Source organism: Antechinus flavipes, chromosome 4, assembly GCF_016432865.1.
Source record: "Antechinus flavipes isolate AdamAnt ecotype Samford, QLD, Australia chromosome 4, AdamAnt_v2, whole genome shotgun sequence".
In the NCBI taxonomy this organism is placed as follows: Eukaryota; Metazoa; Chordata; class Mammalia; order Dasyuromorphia; family Dasyuridae; genus Antechinus; species Antechinus flavipes.
Window position 1 is genome coordinate 132,983,293 of NC_067401.1, and position 23,399 is coordinate 133,006,691.

A 23,399-nucleotide genomic window follows, 5' to 3' on the forward strand; every position below is an offset into this window, starting at 1 on the left:
GAAAAGTGCAGAAAGAAAGGATGAAAGGAGACAATAAAGGAAGAGTCCTCAGAGTGGAGACAGATTAAGTAATAGAAAGGCAAGGTGGTAAGTAGAAGTAAAGCAGAGGACTCTGGAGGGATATGAAATAAGAGATACATACAAACATAAAATAAATATCAAGAGTAGCATTTATTGTGTAAAAAGTATCAAGGATAATAATCATGAACTCAGATAAAGTTAAAGCTAAAATATATTTAATCAAAAAAGAGAAATAGAGAAACTATACTATATAATGTATAGTGTACATTAAATAATAATGTTTTAGACTATTTAAAATAACTAGACAATAAAACTTTAGAATATTACTGTGGTATAGGAAATGATGAGTTGTTAGAGTTACAAAAATATGGAAAGATTTAGACTCTTTCAGAGTTATCAGAGAAACAGAGGGCAAACAACCATATTACAATCTTGCATAGATGCATATAATTGTGTAAGTACATATATGTGTATAACTGTAGATATTTATAAATATGTGTGTGTGTAAATAAAATCTGCACTTAATTGAAGCTTTCTGGGGGTAGGGTTAGGAAGGGAGGAAATAGTAAAATAAAAAGTGTACAGCAGAGAAAAAAGAAAACTACGAAGAAGCAAAAGAAAGAGGGACATCTCTGAACACAGTATGTAGTATTTATTAATAGGCTTTCTTGAAATGGAAATGTATTGCTTATATTTTAAATCTTCTCTTGTGTTCTGCTGCGTACATGGTATTTTTTCTTTTCTTATTTTGTATTTAAATTAAAATAAACCATATCTTTCTTTTCCCCTTCATATTCTTTTCCTAAACTTCTTTTCATTTTGTTCATTTTCTAAATTCTCCTTCTTATTTCAAATAGCATCCAAGACTAGTTATAGCACTAAATCATTTCTTCACTGATTTTTTAAAAATTTATTTTATTTGAAAAAAAAAAACACCAGAGTAAGGAAAAAAAAAAGAAAAACAGAAAAGAAATACAAAACAAAATAAAGCAAAACAAAAGAGAACATTGTCGTGTATTCATTAAGCAGAACATCAGAAAAGATTCAAAATATATAACAACAAATTACAGATCAAAGAAGTACATATATTAGTAGAAGAAATTATATTCATGAATTTCCATTTTTTAAAATTTCCTTATAAGTTGTTCTTTGGTTCTCTGCTGCACACCTTATTTACTTTATTCTTTTCCCCCCTTTTATACTACCCCCACCACCACTCCCAACCAAGCTACAGTTAAGAAAAGATATATTTACATATACATATGTAGATATATACATACACAAACACTCACACCCACATATATACACGTCTTTCCTATCCCTGCTGCCTCTTTAATTAAATTTGACTCTAGAACTTGTCTTGCTATTACTTAACCTCCTCCCACATGAGGATCCCTCCCTTGTCTTCTTTCCTCACCCTTTGCTTCCCTATCTGTTCATCTCTCCCTTCTTACTTCTTTATACATTTTGGAGAGTGCTATACCCTTCATGGTATATATGTATATATGTAGTATTGTCTATTGAATCCATTCCAGATGTGAGTAGGTTTTCAGAACTACAAGCCCTTCTCCCCCCACTGTTACCTCGGTGCCTTTTCTACTTCTGCACCTCATTTTATTACATGATTAATATTTTTATTTTAATTCTGCCAATCTTTCTTTTGACCTATCCTATTGTTGATGTGAATCTTAAACATATAGCATATTTTTTCTCATGTAAAAAAATAAGCAATTTGTCCATTTTTAAACAGTTTGTCTGTTTTAAGTTCCTTAAAATTGATCTTTCTTATTGACTCTTAAATGTTTAATTCTGAAAATCTGCAAGTTCATTGAATATCCACTTTTTCTCATTTGAAATTATAATTTTGCTGAATATGACATTTTTGACCATAGGCCTAGTCCTTTTGATTGTTGGTAGATATGATTTCAGGACTTGCAATTTTTTACTATGACTGCTAATAAGACTTGTTCAATTCTAATTGTAACTCCAGCATATTTGAATTGTTTTTTTTTCTCGTTTCTTGCAAAATTTTCCCTTTGATCTGGGGGTTTCAAAATTTGGCAATAATATTCCTGTGTGTTTCCCACAAAAGATCTTTTTGAAGTGATGCTCAGTGGGGTTTTTTCTATTTCTACTTTCCTCTCATGTTCTATCACTCCAGGACAATTTTCTTGAATTGTTTCCTGCATTATTGTGTCAAGGTTCTCTTTTTGTTCAAACTTTGTGGCAGTCTAATTATTCTTATTTTCTTCTTGATCTGTTCTCCAGATCTGTTGTTTTTCTCATAGGATGTTCCACATTCTATTCTCTTTTCTCATTCTTTATACTCTGTTTTATTATTTCTTTGTCTCTCATAGCTTTACTGGCCCAATCCTAATTTTCAAAGAATTATTTTCATCTTTGAAACATTTGTACCCTCCCTTTCTAGTTGGTTAACTTTTTCCCATAAGCTTCTTGTTTTTCTTGAATGGCTCTTTTCCCCTTCAGTAACTCTCATTTGATTTTTAAATTCTTTTTAGGGTTTTTCTATAAATTCTCTTTGGGCAAGGAGCCATTTCACATTTTTCTTTAAGGTAGAAGATTTTGTTTTGTTTTGTTTTTCACTAAAGTGTTCTCTTCTGAAGATGAATCCTGGTTTTCCCTCTTCGCATAACATGTTTCAATGGTGAGGTTCTTTTTTCTTTGCCAATTCATTTTTTTAAATGAGAGCTACTAGTGTAAGCAACTCTAATTGTGAGTTGGGGGGATGGTGTCTCAAACTTTCCTTCAGCTCTCCACACTGACAGGAACCCCAAAACAAGAACTCAATCCTCCTGCAAGGGCCTATAGCCAGCAGCGTCCCTGCCTTGTTTCTTCTGTCCTCACTGGGTGCTAGTTCCTTCTTGTCTAGGGTCCCATCTCCAGCAGCACCCTTGGCCCATTGTTCCCAATCAGCTGAGGTTGGCTCAGTCTTCTGGGACTCAAATCCCAATTCCACAAATAGTCTGGGAGGTGAAAGTCTGTGTGGTTCTTGCTGGGGCTCTGGCCACATACAGCTAGTCCAAAGAGTTCCCACTTGATGTTTCTCCAAGCTAACCAGGAGGTATCTGAACTTCATATAGATTACTCTCCAACCCTAGGTCTTTCTTCAGATTTTCTCAGGCTGTATTAGAAGGACCCCTATTCTGCTCCAAGTCTTCTTGACTTGTTCAGCAAAACCAGTGACTTATTAAGTACTCTTAAATTGCATACTTTCATTTGAGATAGTTTTTGCCATTAATTTGCCTACACTCCTATTGATTTATAGGTAATCAGTTACAATTCTTTTATTTCTTAAAAAAAGTGAAAACACCTAAAATCCATTAAGATATTCTCAACAAGTATACAAATCTTTAACTGGTTACAAAAATTTGATTCATTCAAATAATATATCATTCACAGAAGAAACCAAAGTATTTATCCAGTTAAAAATTTACTCCCATCCAAATTCCTTTCTTAAATAAATTTCTCTTTTATGGGCAAGAAGATAGGGTTTTTTAAATTTAGATACATAATCTATTATAAAAATGAGTAGGAATCTTATGTAATTTATAGTAAAATTTTGAAACTCAAAACATACATGAATTCTAAAACTCATTTTAAAATTGAAGACCTTAGCTTGAAAAAAGCCAGTGTCTCTCATTTCATCCAGCATCATCTCCAGTCATCCTGATCTATTCTGGCCACTGAACCCAGATGGCTCTGGAGGAGACAGTGAGTCAGGTGACTTTGCACAGCTATCCCATTTTAAAATCCAATTCACTTGCATGTCATGGCATCACCTCCCTGATGTCATGGTTCTCTTCCAGAAGGAAGGACAAACAACAACAATAGGGCCTAGCATAAGTAAATAGGGTCTGATATCAGATACTCAGAGTACATCTCATTTTACCTGACTCACTATTCAGATGGATATGAAAGTGATACCAGGCTCCCTAAATCTGAAGATAACTAATATGTACATTCTTGCTTAAAAGAGAGATATCACTTGTCAGAGAGCTACTTATGAGGTTTTCCTACACATCAGCTTTATTATCATTGAATAGAAGATACAAGGAGGGAAAAGAACCTACATGTACAAAAATATTTGTAGTGGCTGTTTTTGTGGTGGCAAAGAATTGGAAAGTGAGTACTTACCTACCAACTGGGGAATAACTGAATAAGTTATAGTATACAAAAGTAATAGAATATTATTTTTCCATAAAATTGATATACAGATTGATTTTACAAAGGCTTGGAAAAAGTTACATGAATTGATGCTGACTGAAAAAAGCAGAACCAGGAAAACATTGTACACAGCAACAGCAAAATTATGTGAAGATCAACTATTAAAGACTTAGTTCTTCTCAACAGATCAGTGATCCAAGCCAATCCCAACAAACTTTGAATAGAAAACTCCAACCATATCCAGAGAGAGAACTATGGAGAATGAAGGTAAATCAACATATGCTATGATCATTTCCCCCCCCCCTTTTTCTTCTATTTTTTGCATAGTTTTTCCTTTTTGTTCTGATTTTTCTTTCCCAACATGATTCATAAAAATGTATATTTTTTAAAATTAATGTGCATGTATAACCAGAAAAACAAAGAAAACAATTTTTAAAAAGGAAAGAAATGGCAACTTGAAATGAAACTAATTATATTAAAATGTTGTCAAATGTCAAAAAAGAAGAGAGAATACAGATAGTTACCTAGGTAGATGGATAAATGAATGAATGAATAAAAAGAAAGAAAGAAGGAGAAGGGAGAGAGGGAAAGATAAAGAAGAGGAAAAGAAGAAAGTAAAATTTATTAAGGATTTGCTAACTAGTTTTAGATATAAATATAAGGAAGCAAGCCAGTACATGTTCTCTACAGACATATTTATTTTCATGGGAGAAAGCAATGCATAAAAAAAAAAACTGGAAAGTTCATAGCATAGATAGATTATATCCCACATAGATGGCATGAAATTGCTGGGGAGACCTGAATCTCAGCAAATAAGGCCAAAACTGACCTATCAAGGCTCAGGGTGGATCTGGGGGCATAGTCTAATTTCCCAACATAAGACAGTGAAGATAGGGCCTGAGGGAAGATGATTTGGTATGTCATGGAAATAAGCAGGCAGTCCTATAAAGACTTGGATTCTGACAAGATAAGGTTAAAACAGGTTTATCAAATCTCATGTTGATTCCATGGCTAAAGCCAAATTTTTCAGTGGAATGGGGTGTAGATAATAATTAAAAGAAAATAGCTCTCTCTCTCTCTCTCTCTCTCTCTCTCTCTCTCTCTCTCTCTCTCTCTCTCTATATATATATATATATATATATATATATATATATATATATGTATGTATACTCCAATATAGAGTATCTAGGTAGAGCAACAGGAAGACCTAAGTTCAAATTCAGACTCTGACACTAGCTGTATGACCCTGGGCAAGTCATTTAACCCTATGTGCCCCAGTTTTCTCATCTGTAAAATGAGCTTGGAGAAGGAAATGCCAAACCACTCCAATATCTTTGCCAAGAAAACACCAAATGGGGTCGTAAAGAGTCAGAAAAAACTGTAATGACTAAATAACAATAGGTCCAAGCTTACCTTTAACAAAGCATTTTTCTCCACAAATATCAGCTTTCCCATTTTAAGAAGAAATATTAAAGAGATTAAGTGACTTGCCCAATGTCAAACATCTAGTAAGTACCACCTTCCTTATTTCAAGTCCAGGGCCCTATTCAATCCAATGGTTCTCTATACTCTCCTTTGGACAAGGGAGAATCTCCTCTTCCCTAATTTATAGAAGAGAAAATAAACCTCAAACCATCAAGTAACAATCCTTAGTATTTGAAACAATTACTTAAGAACTGTTCCCCACAGGACTGGAGAACACTCATTTTGTTTTGCACTCATGGGCTTATCTTGGGAAACCATATAGGCTTTGAAAATCATTGTACTGTAATCCACTTTCCCCTTCCCTTCCCAGTTATGATTTGTGTATAAATTCTCTGCCTTTATTGCAAAATGAGGTATTCTGTCTGGGAGAACTTTGTTTGCAAACTGTATTCCTCACTCTAAAAGTGATTCATTCATTATCTCCAAAACCTTTTTCTTCACCCACTTTGTGCAGCTCCAATTATTCACAATTTAAAGACCAATACAGTAAATTCTTTAACAGTGTCATCTTTACAATGTATTATGTCTTTTATCTATTACTTACTTTCCATTCCCACTGCTTCCATATTGCTTCATGACTTTGTCAGTTCACAGTTTAGCAGTCTCTAAATGAGCCTTACTTGTAGGATCTCCACTTCTTCAATATAATCCAATCTATACACTCTCATCTTCTTAAAGCACAGCTCTGAGAATGTCATTCCTCATTTGAAAATTTTACCTATATGATAAAGTGCAAAACCATAACTCTGTTCCAAAACCATCCTCAATCTATCTATAGGAAATATCTTACAGATATTTCCTATTATTTTTTCTTTTTTAATTATAGCTTTTTATTTCTAAATGTATATATATGAATAATATTCAACATTCATCCTTACAAAAACTTGTGTTCTAATTTTTCCCTCCCTTCTCCCCATCCTCTTCCCTAGACAGTAAGTGATCTAATATTTGTTAAACATGTGCAATTCTCCTATATGTATTTCCAAAAATATCATGCTGCACAAGAAAAATCAGATCAAAAAGGGGCAAAAATGAGAAAGAAAACAAAATGCAAGAAAACTACAAAAAAGAGTGAGAATACTATGTTGTGGTCCACATTCAGTTGTCACTGTCCCCTCTCTGGATGTAGATAGCTTTCTTTGTCATAAGACCATTGTAACTGGCCTAAATCATTTCATTGGTGGAAAGAGTCATATTCATCAGAATTGATCATCGTATAATCTTGCTGTTGCCATGTATAATGATCTCCTGGTTCTGCTCATTTAACTTAGCATCATTTCATGTAAGTCTTTCCAGGTCTCTTTGAAATCATCCTGCTTATCGTTTTGTACAGAACAATAATATTCCATAACATTCATATACCATAACTTATTCAGCCATTTTTCAACTGATTAGCAGCCATGCCATTTCATTTTCTTGCCACTACACAAAGGGCTATCACAAACATCTTTCCCATGTGGGTCTCTTTCCCTCCTTTATGATCTCTTTAGGATACAAGCCCAGTAGAAACACTGCTGGATCAAAGAGTATGCACAATTCGATAGCTCTTTGGGCATAGTTCCAAATTGCTCTCCAGAATGGTTAAATCAGTTCACAACTCTTCCAACAATGTATTAATGTACTAGTTTTCCCATATCCCCTCCCTCATCATTATCTTTTTCTGCCATCTTGGCCAATCTGAAAGGTGTGTAGTGATACCTCAGAGTTGTCTTAACTTGCATTTCTCTGCTTAATAGTGATTTAGAGCACCTTTTCATATGAGTAGAAATGGCTTTTATTTCTTATCTGAAAATTGTCTGTTCATATCCTTTGACTATGTCAATGGGAGAATGACTTGAATTCTTATAAATTTGAGTCAATTCTCTATATATTTTAGAAACTAGGCCTTTATCAGAACCCTTAAACATAACATTTTTCCCAGTTCATTGCTTCCCTTCTAATCTTGTATGCATTGGTTTTGTTTGTACAAAAAATTTTTAACTTAATATAATCAAAATTATCCATTTTGTATTCATTAATGTACTCAAGTTCTTCTTTAGCCCCAAATTCCTTCCTTCTTCACAGATCTGAGAGGTAAACTATCCTTTGTTCTTCTAATTTGCTTATAATATCACTCTTTCTGTCTAAATCATGAACCCATTTTGACCTTATCTTGGTATACAGTATTAGGTGTGGGTGGGTCAATGCCTAGTTTCTGTCATACTAATTTCTAATTTTCCCATCAATTTTTATCAAATAGTGAATTTTTATTCCAAAAGCTGGGGGTTTCTTATTTTTTTCATACATAAACCACTCCTGCTCAAGTCAAATTAGTCAAGTATCTGTACATATGTTTTATTTATCTGCTTTTAACTTCTTTAAGAATATTTTCTCTTTTTATTTTGAACTTGAAAATCATGTTTAAACAGGAATATTTCAGTAAATAGAAACATAAACAAAAATAAGGAATTACATATGAAATAGTGATCTAGTTTTATGTAGAGCTTTTAAAGTGTTTTTATATTTAACAATATAGTAACAAAATTGCCATCTTTAACCTCCAAGACCTTCATATCTTTTCTCTTCTACATGTCCGCTCTCTCACTACCCTAAATCATATTTTTCTAAAAATAACACTTTTAAGACACTATCAAAAAGTACTATCTACTCTTCATAGAATATCTAAATTGAATTCGGCCTTGTCTACAAAGCTTTTCTCATTTATTCCAATCCAAATGATTCTTCCCTGTTCTGAACTTCTAGCCACTCATTCCCTGAGTTATCTCTTCAGGCATACAGGCATCCTCTCATTTCCCTAATTAAATACAATTCATTTCTATTTGACAAATGTTGGTTAATTGTTCGTTGTTAAGGTGCTCTTGAAACAAAGTTGAAATAAAACAGAATTCACTACGCTTGCCAGAAGAGTGTTAAGGCATATATACAAATGAACTTAATACAAAACAGATTGTGATTGGTTCAGACGAGTCCACAATATCATCAAATAGTAGTTAGCTTCTATATTCAGCACTTTGAGATTTATAAAGCAATTTATAAAAATAAAAATAATTGATCCTAAACCCTGGGAGGTAGGAGCTACTATCACCCCTATTTTATAAATGAAGGATCTGAGGCAGGCAGGACTTGCTCATGATCACATAGGTAGGAAGGAAAATTTGAACTCATATCTTCCTAAATCTAGGTCCAACATTTTATCCTCTTGGTTTATAAATGTCCTGAGAAACTCAAAGGAGCTGAGGCTTTTTCCATGACTGCTTAAGTCTCAAAGCTTTGTCAATTCTCTGAACCTGCTCACCCTACCCTGTGTGTTATTCAGATTTTCTGCAAACTTATCACAGGTTTTCTTTGGCTTTCTTATCTTCCTGAAGGATCAGTCCCAGAGAGTTTTTTTTTTTTTTTTTTTGATGTACTCTTCTTCAACAGGCATGTCCTGACAAGCTAAAGAACCTGCAATATGTTAGGACAATAAATTTTGTGGGGATGCTTGCAACCAGTCCTCAGCCCCAGCAGAAATTCTTTCTGTTGTTATCATGAAATACAATAAGTAGCTTCAAATTTAATAGGAAAAACTAATTAGCAATGGGAGAGAGATGCCAAATATCCGAACTTATTTTTCAAGATCTTTCCAAGAACTTCCTTCTTGAGTTTTTTTTTAAATTTGGGGCTATGTGAGGAAAACATAACAATTTTTATTAATTTATTATATCACAAATATTATTGTCAACATCCCTTTGCTCTCCTCCAAAAGAGCTACCCAGAATAGCAAAAAATATTTTTTAAAGATTAAAAAGGGGGGCGGAAACATCAGAAGAACAGAAAAAAAAATCAGGAAAGCTGATCAATTCATCAAAAAAAAAAAAATAACTACATGCAGAGAATCATACCCATGGGCCTTCTACCTCTGCAAAGGGGTAGGGTAGAAGCATCTCTTCATATTTCTTTTTGGATGGCCAACCTTGTTCTTTTTGATTTTGATACATTTACTTTTGTATGTTTCATAGTTCTTTTCATTTATATCATTACAGTCACTGTGTACCTTGTTTTCTTGGCTCTGTTTACTTTTCTTTACATTAGTTCATGTAAATCTTTACATGCTTCTCTGTATTCATCATATCTGAGAATTTTTTTTAAGAATTTGGAACAAAGTTTCTCTAGAAAGAAAGGAATTTGTGACAAAGTAATCTTGGTGTTCTCATGCAATATGCAGATATTGCTCTGAGAAATGGCAGAGCAAACAGGCTGGAAGGCAGCTTCAGGAAAGCTATAAGATCAAACCCCATCCCTAAACTTTAAAATATTTTGGGACCCTAAGCAAGTCAACTAACTTCTCAGCCACAATTTTTATTGTTCATTCTTTGGTTTTGAATAGGACCAAAGATGTCATGAGATGATATCTTGACATGTGTGTGAATGAGATTTAAGTGAGGCAGAATTATGTAAAGTCATCAATCTCACTCTCTTGGAGTCATTGACTGGGCAAGACAAGGGCAAGACAAAAATCAAGATGATTGGTGAAGGCCTATAAAATGGCAATCATAGGATTAGGAGAAAGAGGTAAGGGGGAGAGGTTTTAGGGTAGGGATGAGGGAAGTGAGAAATGAAAGTATATGATAGCCGCTGGAGCTCCATAGAGCTGCTCATGCCCAGCAAAGAATTCATCCAGCAGGACCACAGCAGTAGCATCTATTGTCAGTTCCAGACCAAGTTTACCCTGAATTGGAGAACTGGATTGACCAACTGCAGTTTAGAAAAACAGTTCCTATTCTAAATAACCTTTCTGCAGAAACAGAAAAGCTTGGGGGCCAATCTTACCTTAGAAGTTGTTTAGCTTGTTTGATAGCGTATATACTATCTTTTTGTGCATGAAAATACATGATAAGAATGTTCTGAAGAAAATCACCAAATGTATTCAGGTACACATAAGAAAACTTATGCTCTATGTGGCCTGCTTCTGACACACCTGATTGAGAGAAGACTTGATGTTACTGAAATTACCATGTATGAAGAGAGAGACATGAAATAGGGGAAATTAAACCATAAAATCTATGAGTCCATCTGAGAATGGGACTCTCTCCTGTCTCTGACCAAGTGTAGTATGTCCCCTACCTTGTGTCCAATTGTCATTCCTATGAATTTACTACCAAAGTGATGGTGTCATTCTATTCCAAGAATTAACTTTCTAAAATTCCACTCCTATGGACATCTGTCACTCAGCACCCATTATGCATCTTTAAACTATATAAGACTCTGTAATCTTTGTAGTTATTTCTGAGAAAATATAATAAAGCATTTCACTTTTAAATACAAAATAATTCAATAAAATAAGATCTGTAAATTAAAAACCATTTCTTTTCTGCCACTAGCACTATTGGTTCTGCTCAAATATTTATGCTGTTATCTCTACCAAGTCATTTTTTAAAATTTCAGCAAAAAATATCCAGGTTTAATTTCATTTTTCCTAAACTGAAAAATATTTTTTTCTTCTGGGCATAGTTTTTGATTAGAAGTAAGCTATATCTATGTTCTACTGACACATCTCTCAGATCTCAAGGAACTCACAGGATTGCCAGATCTGTTTCTATTGTTCATTTCTCATACTGAAAGATAATGTATAATACTATTTATTTTCAATGTAGCATTTATTACTAAGCAAACCAGTATGTCATGTGATTTCCAGTTACCTTGATGCTCCTTGGAGAATTTCATATCATTATTGTACTGCCATGAATGTTGAGAGGATCTAGTAGGTGTTGCTTTTGTTATTAAAACTATATAAGAAGAATAAAATGAATGCTAAAACATCAGGCCTATATAGCAGAACTTGTTCTATCCATTAATAAGCAAGTATAATGAATATATATATATATATATCCATATATATCTTTATAGCTTTGATATAAATATAACTCGTGGGAAAAGCAATTAGGGAAGAATAATATTATATATGTGCTCATATTTAACTATTTCCACTGGCAAAACTTATGAATCATAAACATGTCTTGAATTCAGTATTCAGGATACACATAGATATGTAGTTAAGATAAAATAATATAAATATTTCCTGAGTAAAACTTCCAAAAATCTAAGTTAATATGTGTTTGTCTTCTACTCACATTCTTCATGACAGTGTTTTCAAAGACTTGGAAATTAAATTAATCATTAAGGTTTGAGAGCATTGTTCTTTAAAAAATGCTAAGGGATTTATTAGAAAAGAATAAAAGAATTGAAGTTCTATTTCCAGTAATATTGTACGTACTAATACTGGATCTAATCTTCCAGATTTAAATTCTGTTACGGATTTGTTGGTCATACCCCTTAATCCCAGAAGCTGGTTTAATATTTCAATAGTATCAAACTTTTTTTGGTTTTTCTATAGTTTGTAACAGTATGTCTGTCTTTCACAAGGATTGCAATATTTTTGCAATTAATTTTTAAATTAATGCATTAGTAAAATTTTTTCTCAAATAAATTCTTTCTCTTTTTAAAAAAATGGGGATGATAACAGGTTCAGTACCTCTCTCAAAGAAACTATAGCAAGGTTCGAATGAAATAATAAATGTAAAGTACTTTCCAATTTTTTAGTTGCTATATAATGTCAGTCACTGTGATTATATGCATATAGATTGGTATGAAAAAAGAAACATAAGAGTGAAAGTCAGAAGACTGTTTCTAATTCAAGATTCACCTATCATATTAGGCTGCTAAATGGCATAGTGGATAAACCCTGGAGTCAGGAACATCTGAGTTCAAATCCTGCCCAGACATTTATTAGTTATGGCATTTAACATCTTTTTGCCTCGGTTTCCTCATCCATAAAATGGACAAAATAATAACATATACTTTCCAGGGCTGTTGTGAAGATCAAATGATATAGTATATGACAAGTATTTTGCAAACCTAAAAGTGTTACATAGATGCTATCTTTTATTGTTATTATTGCAGATTTGAAGTGAGAGGGAATATTGGCATCCAACTAGGAGTTAAATCCTATCTCTGAGATACACTGGCTATGGGATCTTGAGACAGATCAATTTTAACCTCAGTGCTTTAGGCAGCTCTCTAAGACTATACTTACCTGATTTGCTTTGGTGGAGGAGTCTTCTCATACAAGAGTTCTGGACAGCAGGGCAATCACAAGTGTTGATCCTCTATCTATAGTACATACCCAAGCAATGACCTAGAACAACTAATACCTCTAACTCAGGCCTATATTGCTATTAATGATAATGATAATGATCTCAGTCATTTATTACATAGCACTTTAATCTTGTAAACACTGCATATATCATGACTTTGTGATTATCTGGATTTCACAAGAACTCTAGGAGGGAAGAGTTTCAGACATTATTACCCCTGTTTTATATACAATGGAATTGAGTTTCATAAAAGCAAAGGGACTCACCCATGATTACACATGTGATAGGTAACTAAGAAAATGGTAATATTTATTGAAAAAAAGAATTTAACTCAAGAAACTATGTTAAATATGGGGACAGCTTGGCTACTAATTCATGGGGATCCATTTTTTAGTAATGATTAGCATCAATTGAATTAACATATTTAAAGATCTTTGGGAGTTTTAAAGTGTTATATAAATTCTACTGATGATGATGATGATGATGATGGGATATTAATTCTTTCCAAAGGAAAAAATTCATATGTACATTCTCACTTTTCAATCAATATTTTAACTTTCTTGGATAGGGAATATAATTTGTTCAAAGAAGACTAGCATCTTTTGTGTGAGGCTTGCTGAGGACTTTTCAGGGTTGCAATCCACTTTTTGTGTCCAATTGGCATTCAATTCTTGCCTATGGCTTCAAGAAAGTTAACAGCAGCCACACCTCAGTAAACCATCTCAGAAGATGGACTGAATCTTATTGAGAATAATGAATAGATTTCAAACTCATTGGTAAATCAGGAGAGAAACTACCCCAACTATGTAAAAACTTTTCCCCAGGCAAATGGGCAAATGAGAACAATTTGTTCCAATTTAAAATGAAGGTAGCTAGACAGGAGCTGTGGAGCACTTCGAACCTTATCAGTCATCAAAGAAACCAAGATCATCCCAAGCCATCACCAGTCATTTTGACATATGTTCTGACACTAGAGTTCAATAACTCTGGAAGAGATAATGGGGTTGAAGACATTGTGCAACTCTGCCTCACTTTAATCCAATTCACACACAAATCACAAAATGTGAAAGGAAGGAAGAATTTTACAAGTCACCTGAACCAACCCTGGGTCTTTGAATTCATCTGTTATACTCCTTAGTTTTGCTATGGTGAGATCAACAAAATCTAACATTTCAATGATGATGGATGAGTTAAAAGGAAAAATAAAAACTGGTATGACTTCATGTGCTCAGCAGTTGGAAAAAAATTCAAAATGATACAAATTCTTTTAATATAAAGGTTTCTCTCCCCCAAAAAAGATTAATCATCACCATCTTTAGGCAAAAAGTCAAAAATCTCTTACTCTCTAGAAGAAATTTCAAGAGAGAAATATTCAGGCGCTAAGTTAGGCATTTATAACTTCTGTGTACATAATAGTTCTAAAATGCAATGCCTTCAGCTTCATGAAAGAACTTTGGCATCTGTACTACGGCTTATAATGTTCAGTCACGATATTGGTTATTCCAATAAATTACAATTTTTAAATTACTTTTTTCAGACTATCACTTGGAATACTTTCTGCCATGCCATTTGCTTTTTTGCAAAGATGATTCTTGTGTGTGCATGTGTGACACAAAGATTGACAAATTTACCACCAAATCCATCACTTTCATTCCTTTTTTTTTGCTGAGAATATAGTTTTTAACCAATTGCTCAATGTTCTGCAAAAGATGAAAAAAATAATGAGAGTTTCTATTGAACTCCACCCATCTTCCATTTCAACATAATAAATGTGCTATTTGTTTTAAGGGCAAACACACACACCAGAATGTATTAGATTGGTTATTAGTAATGATAATGCTAAATTGTCAAAAAGAAATCAGCCTAGTGAGAAGAAAATCCATCAGGTGGGACACACCCTCCCAGTACAGTATATATAAAGGCTTGGCACAAACTTTGGAGAGCAAGCATTGCTTGAGTTAAACTTCTACTGCATCACTATGTCCCAGAGATATAATTCCAGCAAGCAATACTCTTCCTCCCGCAGTGGAGGAAGAGGAGGAGGTTCTTCCATCAGAGTCTCAAGCAGTAGAGGCTCTGTCTATGGGACTGGCTCTATTGGTGGAGGATTTAGCTCAGGTGGGGGTTCTAGTTATGGTAGCTGCTCAAAAGGGGGCTTTGGCAGTGGATCAATAAGCAGCTTTGGAAGAGGCATTGGCAGTGGCAGTTATGTTGGGAGCAGCTTTGGTGGTTATGGTTTTGGTGGAGGAAGCTATAGTGAAGGAAGCTATGGTGGGGGAAGTTTTGGTGGAGGAAGTTTTGGTGGAGTTCTTGGGGGAGGCTTTGGTGGAGGGGATGGAGGGCTCCTCACAGGCAATGAGAAGGTCACCATGCAGAACCTGAATGATCGCTTGGCCTCCTACCTGGACAAAGTGCGAAGTCTGGAAGAATCTAACTCTGATCTAGAGCAAAAGATCAAGGAATGGTATGAGAAAAATGGCAATGCCAATCAGCGAGAACCTCGTGACTACTCTCATTATTATGACCAAATAAAAGAACTAAAGGATCAGGTAAGAAACATCATTTATGCTGCTTCTGAACTAGTTTTGTACTTAGTCCTTAATCTTATTTTTTAAAAATATATTGTAGAGCTGATCTCAGAGTCAGGAGACCTAGGTTCAAATTTTCTCTGAAGCTTAATAGTTACATGGTCCAAGAGAAGTCACTTAATTTCGTCCAGTGTCTGTAGGCAACTCTCTAAGATTCAAAGCAGGTGTTCATCTGTATTATAAAAGGGAGTTCCTCATTGGCAGCTACTTAGAGCCAGCCTCAACATCCAATTCTTCTCCCACCAAAAAAGAACTCTGGTCTCTTCATCATGAAAGCTTGAAAATCCTCTGTTTCCTTGAATGACCACCTTTTCCTCTGAAGGATTATACTCAGTTTTGCTGGATAGATGGTTTTTAATTGCAATCCTAGCTCCATTGTTTTCTGGAATATAATATTCCAAGCCCTCTGGTCATTTGATGTGGAAGCTGCTAAATCTTATGTTATCCTGAATGTGGCTCTACAATATTTGAATTGTCTCTTTTGCAAAATTTTCTCCATTACCTGGGAGCTCTGGAATTTGGCTACAATATCCCTGGGAATTTTCATTTTGGAATCTTTTTCAGGAGATGATCAATGGAACATTTCATTTTCTGTTTCTGTTCAATTTCTGTTTTACTCTCTGCTTCTAGAATAACGGAACAGTTTTCCTTGATAATTTCTTGAAAGATAATGTCTAGGGTCTTTTTTTTTTATCATAGTAGATAGACCAGTAGGAAAGCCTGGACCTATTTTCCAGGTTAATTATTTTTCCAATGAGATATTTCACTATTTTTTCTATTTTTTCATTTTTGTTTTGTTTTATTGTATCTTGATCTCTTATAAAGTCATTAGCTTCCATTTACTCAATTTGATTTTTTTAAAAAAATTATTTTCCTCAATGAGCTTTTGTATCTCCTTTTCCAATTAACCAATTTTGCTTTTTAAGGCATTAGGCATTCTTCTCATTAGATTTTTGTATTCCTTTTGCATTTCTCTCAATTCTTTCCCTAATTTTTCCTCTATCTCTCTTACTTGATTTTCAAAGTCCATTTTGAGCTCTTCCATGGCCTAAACCCAATTCTTATTTTTCTTGGAAGCTTTGGATGTAGGAGTTTTGACTTTATTATCATCTTCTGAGTGTGTGTTTTGGTCTTCCTTGTCACCATAATAACTTTCAATGGTCAGAAACATTTTTTTTTTTTTGTTTTCTGCTCATTTTCCTATCCTATTACTCTGCTCTTAACTTTTTGTTAAAGTAGGGCTCTGTTTCCTGGATGGAGGGTGCATTGTCCCAAGCTTCAGGGTTTTGTGCAGTTGTTTTCAGAAATTCTTCTAGGAATCTGACCACAAGCAGTCATTTCTGCCCTGGAGCTATTAGGTGTGTACCCACTCCACTATAGCTCCAAGATCTAGTGTTCTGGCCAGGGATGGGGCTCCACTGGCTAAGGCTGACCAAAGCTGTCATACCAGACTCCCATCCTCTTGCACAGACCTTCTCCACTGACCCTTCTAGTCCTCCTTAGTGTCCCTGGGGTGAAAGGTCCAGAACCCTCTAGCACGACTGCTGGTTCAGAGGTTCTGCTTCCCTGATGCTGGGGTCAGGGCCAGAGCTGTGGCCTGGGCTGGAGTTGGGACTGAAGCCAGGCCTATGCCAGGATTTCACCCTGGGCTCCACTCTAGTCCCTTTTATGCTGACTTTTCAGATCCTCTTTGGTGTTTCTGGGCTGAGAAGTCTGGAAGTCACCAGTACTGCAGTTGATTTAGCGATTGGGCCCAGGCTGGGGCTGGGTCCAGGGCTGCTCTGGCATGTGCTGCACTGGGACTAAATACTGAACTCCCACCCTGGTGCCACATACATTTTCTGCCTCAGCTAGAAAATGTTCCACTCCATCTTTTTTGATATTTTGATACTCTAAAATTTATTTAGACTCATTTAAAGAAATTTGGAGTAGTTTGGGAAGACCTTGGGCAAGTTCCTGCCTTTACTCTTGCCACTTGGCTCCACCTCCTCATGTTATCTCATCTATAAAAGACAGAAGTAATCCCATAAAACTCTGGGAGATGATAAATGGTTAAGTTCGGTTCTTTAAAAGCCATCTTTTTTTTTTCAAAAATCCATATACATGACTTCCTTCTAAATTATGTTTCCTCTACCAGATCCTGAATCTAAGTACTGACAATGCTAATGTGCTGCTGCAAATTGACAATGCCAGACTGGCTGCTGATGACTTCAGACTGAAGTAAGCAAAGGGAATAAAGAGTATGTGCCCCTGAAATTGTCAGTCATGAACTTGGTGATTGCTTAACAAAATCAAAATGAGTTTCTAATGGTCTTGAAATGGCACATCCTGCCTGACAAAAAAAAAATCATTCAAAATTGAACATTATCTAGAGACCATCAGAGAATTTTTCTAATATGTTTGAGAATTATTTTGCAACTGACTTCTAAGTCATTTTAGACTTTGCTGCTTTTTTTAATAGTTATCATCATTTGTGTGTAAAGTAGAATGAACATGCTTAACTAAAATAGTAAATTAAATGATTACCAGACTATGAAATTAATTCTATTAATAATCAAGTCACTACTCTATTAGTAATAAATACAATCTATTACTAATAAAGTTGGTCATTTCAGACTAATACAATTTCTCTAGCACCCAGAAAAATATACCATATACAATAAACCCTTAATTAATGTGTATTACATCATCTGGATTGGCATGGTATTTTATTATATTGTACTATATTTTGTAAATTTACATTTCCTCAACATCTTCTTTCCTATTCTCCTTCTCAAAAGATATTCACTTAAATAAATTGAATTATATTCATGATTATACCATGTCTCTTTGAGGTATGAGAATGAAGTAACCCTGCATCAAAGTGTGGAGGCTGACATTAATGGCCTGCGCAGAGTCCTGGATGATCTGTCCTTGGCCAAGACTGACCTGGAGATGCAGCTTGAAAACTTGAATGAGGAACTGGACTTCTTGAAGAAGAACCATGAGGAGGTAAGAAAATTTCTGTTCTATCCCACAATGCTATACCCTATCCCCTAAATTCTCACAAAAGCCATAGAAACATATGGATTCTCTTCTTCCCATAGGAAATGAAAGATCTTCAGAATGTGTCTACAGGTGATGTGAATGTAGAAATTAATGCTGCTCCAGGAGTGGATCTTACTGAATATCTGAACCGCATGAGAAGCGAATATGAGACTATGGCTGAACAAAACCGCAAAGAAGCTGAAGCCTGGTTCAATGAAAAGGTGAAAATAACTTATCATGCTTAAAAGCCACTGACCTCATTATAAAGGTGGTTATTATCTTCTAATAATTCTTTTCTTTCTCTCCTCTGCTTTTATAATCCTAGAGCAAGGAGCTGACCACAGAGATTGATACCAATGTTGAACAAGTGTCCAGCTACAAATCTGAGATCACCGAATTGAAACGAAATGTTCAAGCTTTAGAGATTGAATTACAGTCACAAATGGCCCTGGTAAGTTACCAATGAGATGTTTACTTCCATAAAATAAACTCTGTGTTTCCAAAATGTTTTAATGCACTTCTCAATAAAATACAAAACTTTGAAACATTGGAACATTAATTTTTAAGTTTTATGATCCCAAATATGAGTGTTCATCAAATTAGGTAATACATTATTAGACCATCTTGGTGAGGGTGAAAGAGGAGAGAGTAAAAACCTAAGATCATGGCATATAGATAAAGAAGAAATGGAAGTAGTGTCCAATTTTATATTTTTTAGTTCAAAGATCACTGAAGACAGTGACTGCAGCCATGAAATTAAAAGACTTGCTCCTTAGAATGAAAGTTATAGTAAATATGAGCAGCATACTAAAAAGCAGAGATGTTACTTTGCCAACAAAATTCTGTATAATCAAAGATGGTTTTTCCAGTAGCAATACATGGCTCTGAGAGCTGGAATAAAAAAGAAAAGTTGAGTGCTGCAGAATCAATTCAAACTGTGGTGCTGGAAAAGACTTTTGAGAGTCCCTTATATAGGAAGGAGTCAAATCAATATTTAAAGAAATTAATTCAGGCTATTTACTATTTTAAAGTTTAAATATTTTGGCCATGTAACGAGAAGACAACACTTGGAAAAGACTGAAAAGAAAAAGTGGATGGCAAAGAATGAGATGGATAGATAGTGTCATGAAAACAATGAAGATGAATGTGGAAAGACTGAGAGATAATGCAAGATAGAAAGCCTGGGTTTTGTATAGTTCATAGTGTCATGAAGAGTCAGAAATTATTGAATGAATGAACAACAAGTATATAGAGAAAGAAGCAAAGTATGTAATATCAGGCTTTTGAAATACAAGCAAGGCACCATGTCAAGGCCAAAGTGTGGGTGGTATTGGTCTGAAATTACTGAAAAGCTAAAACTCAGTCAGATCACATAGTTCTAAATTGAATCAAAGTTCTTCATTCTTCCATAAATTTTCCAATTGGAGTTTTGTTGAATCCCATTTAACCAATGACCTTGTCCATTCACACAATGCTCCTCTCCCCAGAAACAATCCCTGGAAGCAACTTTGGCAGAGACAGAAGGTCGTTATTGTGTACAACTGTCACAAATCCAGGCTCAGATCACTGCTCTGGAAGAGCAGTTACAGCAGATCAGGGCTGAAACAGAAAGTCAGAATTTAGAATACCAGGTGCTCCTCGACATCAAGATCCGCCTGGAGAATGAAATTCAGACCTACCGCAGCCTGCTAGAGGAAGGAGGGTGAGTGAAAGAAATCTCACTATTGGAAATTTTCCTGCCTATGAATTTTTTAGGTAGGCAAGCAACTCCCAATTTTGGGGAAGGAAGGAGTTGTTAGAGGATAAATACTCTGTTTGAAAAGTTGGATTCATCCTGCCTGATTTGGATCAAGGAATGATCATCCTGGCCAAAAAGACATCTTTTTTCAAGTATTTTAAAATTATTTGTCTCTCAGTCTCTGTCTCTCTATGTCTGTCTCTCTCTCTCCCTCCTCTCTCTCTCTCTCTCTCTCTCTCTCTCTCTCTCTCTCTCTCTCTCTCTCTCTCTCCTGCTTCCCCCTATCTTTCCCAGGATGAAAGTGCAATGTCCATTCGTGTGTTCAATTCCAAATACTGACTGACATGAGGACTTTCACTTGCTCTATTTTTCCCATAATAGATGATTTGCTTTTCCTCAAGTAGTCTGATGATCCTCTGTCCCCAAGGGTTCACTTTATGGTGACACATTTAATGATGATATCCAATTAGTTTTATCTCTATTGAAGTTCAGAATGCCCAAACTCAAGTGATCCATCAGTCTCAGTCTTCCCCAGTGGGAGAGACTATGGACATACACCATCACAGTTGGTCATCAATCTTTTCTTGAATTATTGTTACTCTAACAGTTTAATAAAATCTGGGGAGAGAAACATATATTTTCTCATGCTTATGGAGAGATAACCATTAAAATTTATCTTCCTTTTTATATTCTGGTAGCTCATCCGAAGTTAGTGGCCATAAAGGAAGCTCTGGTGGTGGATATGGTGGAAATTCCAGTGGTGGCCAAGGGGGTGGATATGGAGGAAGCTCTAGTGGCAGTGGAGGACTCAAAACCAGAGGAGGTTCAAGTGGAGAACAAGGAGGAAGCACTGAATCTGGTGGAGAATCTTCATCTAAAAACAGCTCTGGAACAAGGTTAGTAGAAATTAACTAGGATATTCAGAAGCCATTTTAATTTCTTGTGGGTTTTGTTTTTGAAGTTCCTTTTTTCCTTCTTTCATTCTTCTTAAATATGGAAACACAAGCATCAAAGAAAGCTTCTCTTTTCAGAAATATATTGTTTTGATAATTTTGAAGCTAAAATATTGACTTTGGATATAATTTTATGTTTTAACTTGAGGTCACTATCACTAAAAGTCGCTTAAATTGAAATGACATCTTTCTATAACATGAGCAATGAGTGAGAGAGACAGAGAGAGAGAGAGAGAGAGAGAGAGAGAGAGAGAGAGAGAGAGAGAGAGAGAGAGTGTGTACAGGAGTCCAATGCAAGCTTTGGAAGTTTCTAGAGGCAAGATTTGTAATATGAGTCAAAAAATTGATTGTTTGAGAGCCCTCCTAACTAAATTAGGAGAAGTTCCTAATGAGATTGACTAAATGATGAAGATGTTTTAGTCAGGACAACTCTAGAAATTGTCTGTGCTGGCAAAATGAATATCCATGCTAACAAAATCATGGATCCTTAAATATTTTACATGATAGAGAATTTCAAAATGAAATTTTGAATAGGACTCAGAAGGGGCCGTTTTTGTTGGACTCTTTTTTCATGTTTTCCTTTCAATCAGAAGTTTATATATGTACATTAAAGTATTGTGCTTGGTAAATATGCATTTCAAGGACCAAACTGCAATATCTGTGATTAGAGGACTGTATTCCCTTAATTATGAAATTATGAAATCATTATGAAATTAATGATTTCATTTACTGCTACTTATTTTCCTTGCCCTAGCTTTGGGGGGGAGGGCTCTTAAATTCTCCTAAATTTCATTAAAGAATGGTTTCTTCATTATATAGTCGAAATACAAGTATTGGTCATTTTTCACCTACAGATTCTAATAGAAACCAGTCGATCAAGACCATTGTTGGGGAATTAGCCTCTGATAATAGAGTCCTTTCATCCAGAGTGGAATCATAGACCAAGAAGCACTGTTATTAGCTAATATGAACATGGAAGAGTCTCTTTTCTGAAGACCACAATATATCAAGACTGGGCAAAGAAAATCTCCATCATTCCTAATGGTCTTAGACAAGTTCTCTCTCTTTAAATATAAGGGATCTAAAAGGTTTCTCATGATTTCCTTCCTATTCCTTTTCACTTTGCCAAAGACCATTCTTCAATGAAAATCTCATAAAGAAACTTTCTGTTCCTATGTACTGATATATTTCAATAAACTTTCTTACTGATGCAAACAATGTAATTGTGTATGTTATCTTTCTCTTTATATGAATCAAAGTAAGTTCTTAGAGAAACAATCCAGTCCAACCCAGTCATTGTTCAGGGAAGGAAACAAAATACCTTTGTCTTCAGCTACTTCCTTGCACAAGGCCCAAACAAGAATCTGAGAACTGTAACTTGCTTATCACTTTAAGTAAGGGTGGGATAAATCACTGAAATGAACCAACTAACAAAGGGGAAAAACTCTCTAACAAGAGAGGGCATACCTCTTACCTCTGAAGTGACAAACTTCAAGGCCAAAGATGTGACGAGTCAAATAGGACAAAAATAACATCCAAGCAAAAAGCATCATATAAATACCCAGCTAGGCCAAGGGCTAGAGGAGGTGAGAAGGATAAGTATCAGTCAAAGAGCAAAGCCAGGATTCAAATAGATTCATCCATTCAGTAAAATTTCAGTGATCAAATAAGCTTTTCAGTCCAGGCTAGCATTAGCTAAGCTCAGCAGCCAAGCAAACTGCATGACACAATATTGCAGCAGCCATGCCCCTGGTATAGGGGCATCAATTGTTCCTGAGGAAGAAACAGCCTAGCAGCATTTCAGCCTATTCATTAGATATTCCTGGGAGTCCTTTGAAGAACAAACCCATTTAACAACAGAGCAATTCACCCATCTCCAGTGCCATGCTCCATAGTGAATCCATGAGGATTCTCCAGAGAAAGAAAAAATAAGAAAGGTCTACAATTTTGAAGTTCTAAGTTACCTCAGACATTTGTGTTTCTTACACATGTGCCTCACAACTATTGTACTATAACTCTACTTGGAGAGCTTGGTAATTATGTTCTCTGTCATATGAGTAAAAGTGTTGCTGTTTTTTTTTTTAAATAACCATTTATTACAACAACTTATAAGCAGGATAATACACCATGATCAAGTGGGATTTATACCAGGAATGCAGGGATGGGTCAATATAATTGACCATATCAATAGGAAAACTAACAGAAATCACATGATAATCTCAGTAGATATAGTAAAAGCATTCCTATTAAAATACTAAAAATCATA

The 23,399-nt window shown here is 35.0% G+C and overlaps 1 protein-coding gene across 1 annotated transcript in view; it reads left to right on the forward strand.

Moving 5' to 3' along the window:
• Positions 1 to 22,351, forward strand: part of KRT10 (keratin 10) — a 41,945-nt gene extending 19,594 nt beyond the window's left edge. Inside the window, exons 8-15 of the mRNA XM_051994533.1 lie at positions 15,090 to 15,376; positions 17,553 to 17,635; positions 18,250 to 18,406; positions 18,502 to 18,663; positions 18,768 to 18,893; positions 19,930 to 20,144; positions 20,879 to 21,076; positions 21,988 to 22,351. Of these exons, the coding sequence (XP_051850493.1) occupies positions 15,090 to 15,376; positions 17,553 to 17,635; positions 18,250 to 18,406; positions 18,502 to 18,663; positions 18,768 to 18,893; positions 19,930 to 20,144; positions 20,879 to 21,076; positions 21,988 to 21,994 (1,235 nt within the window). The 3' untranslated portion in view covers positions 21,995 to 22,351. The remainder of the gene's footprint in view (positions 1 to 15,089; positions 15,377 to 17,552; positions 17,636 to 18,249; positions 18,407 to 18,501; positions 18,664 to 18,767; positions 18,894 to 19,929; positions 20,145 to 20,878; positions 21,077 to 21,987) is intronic.
• Positions 22,352 to 23,399: the final 1,048 nt, after the last annotated feature.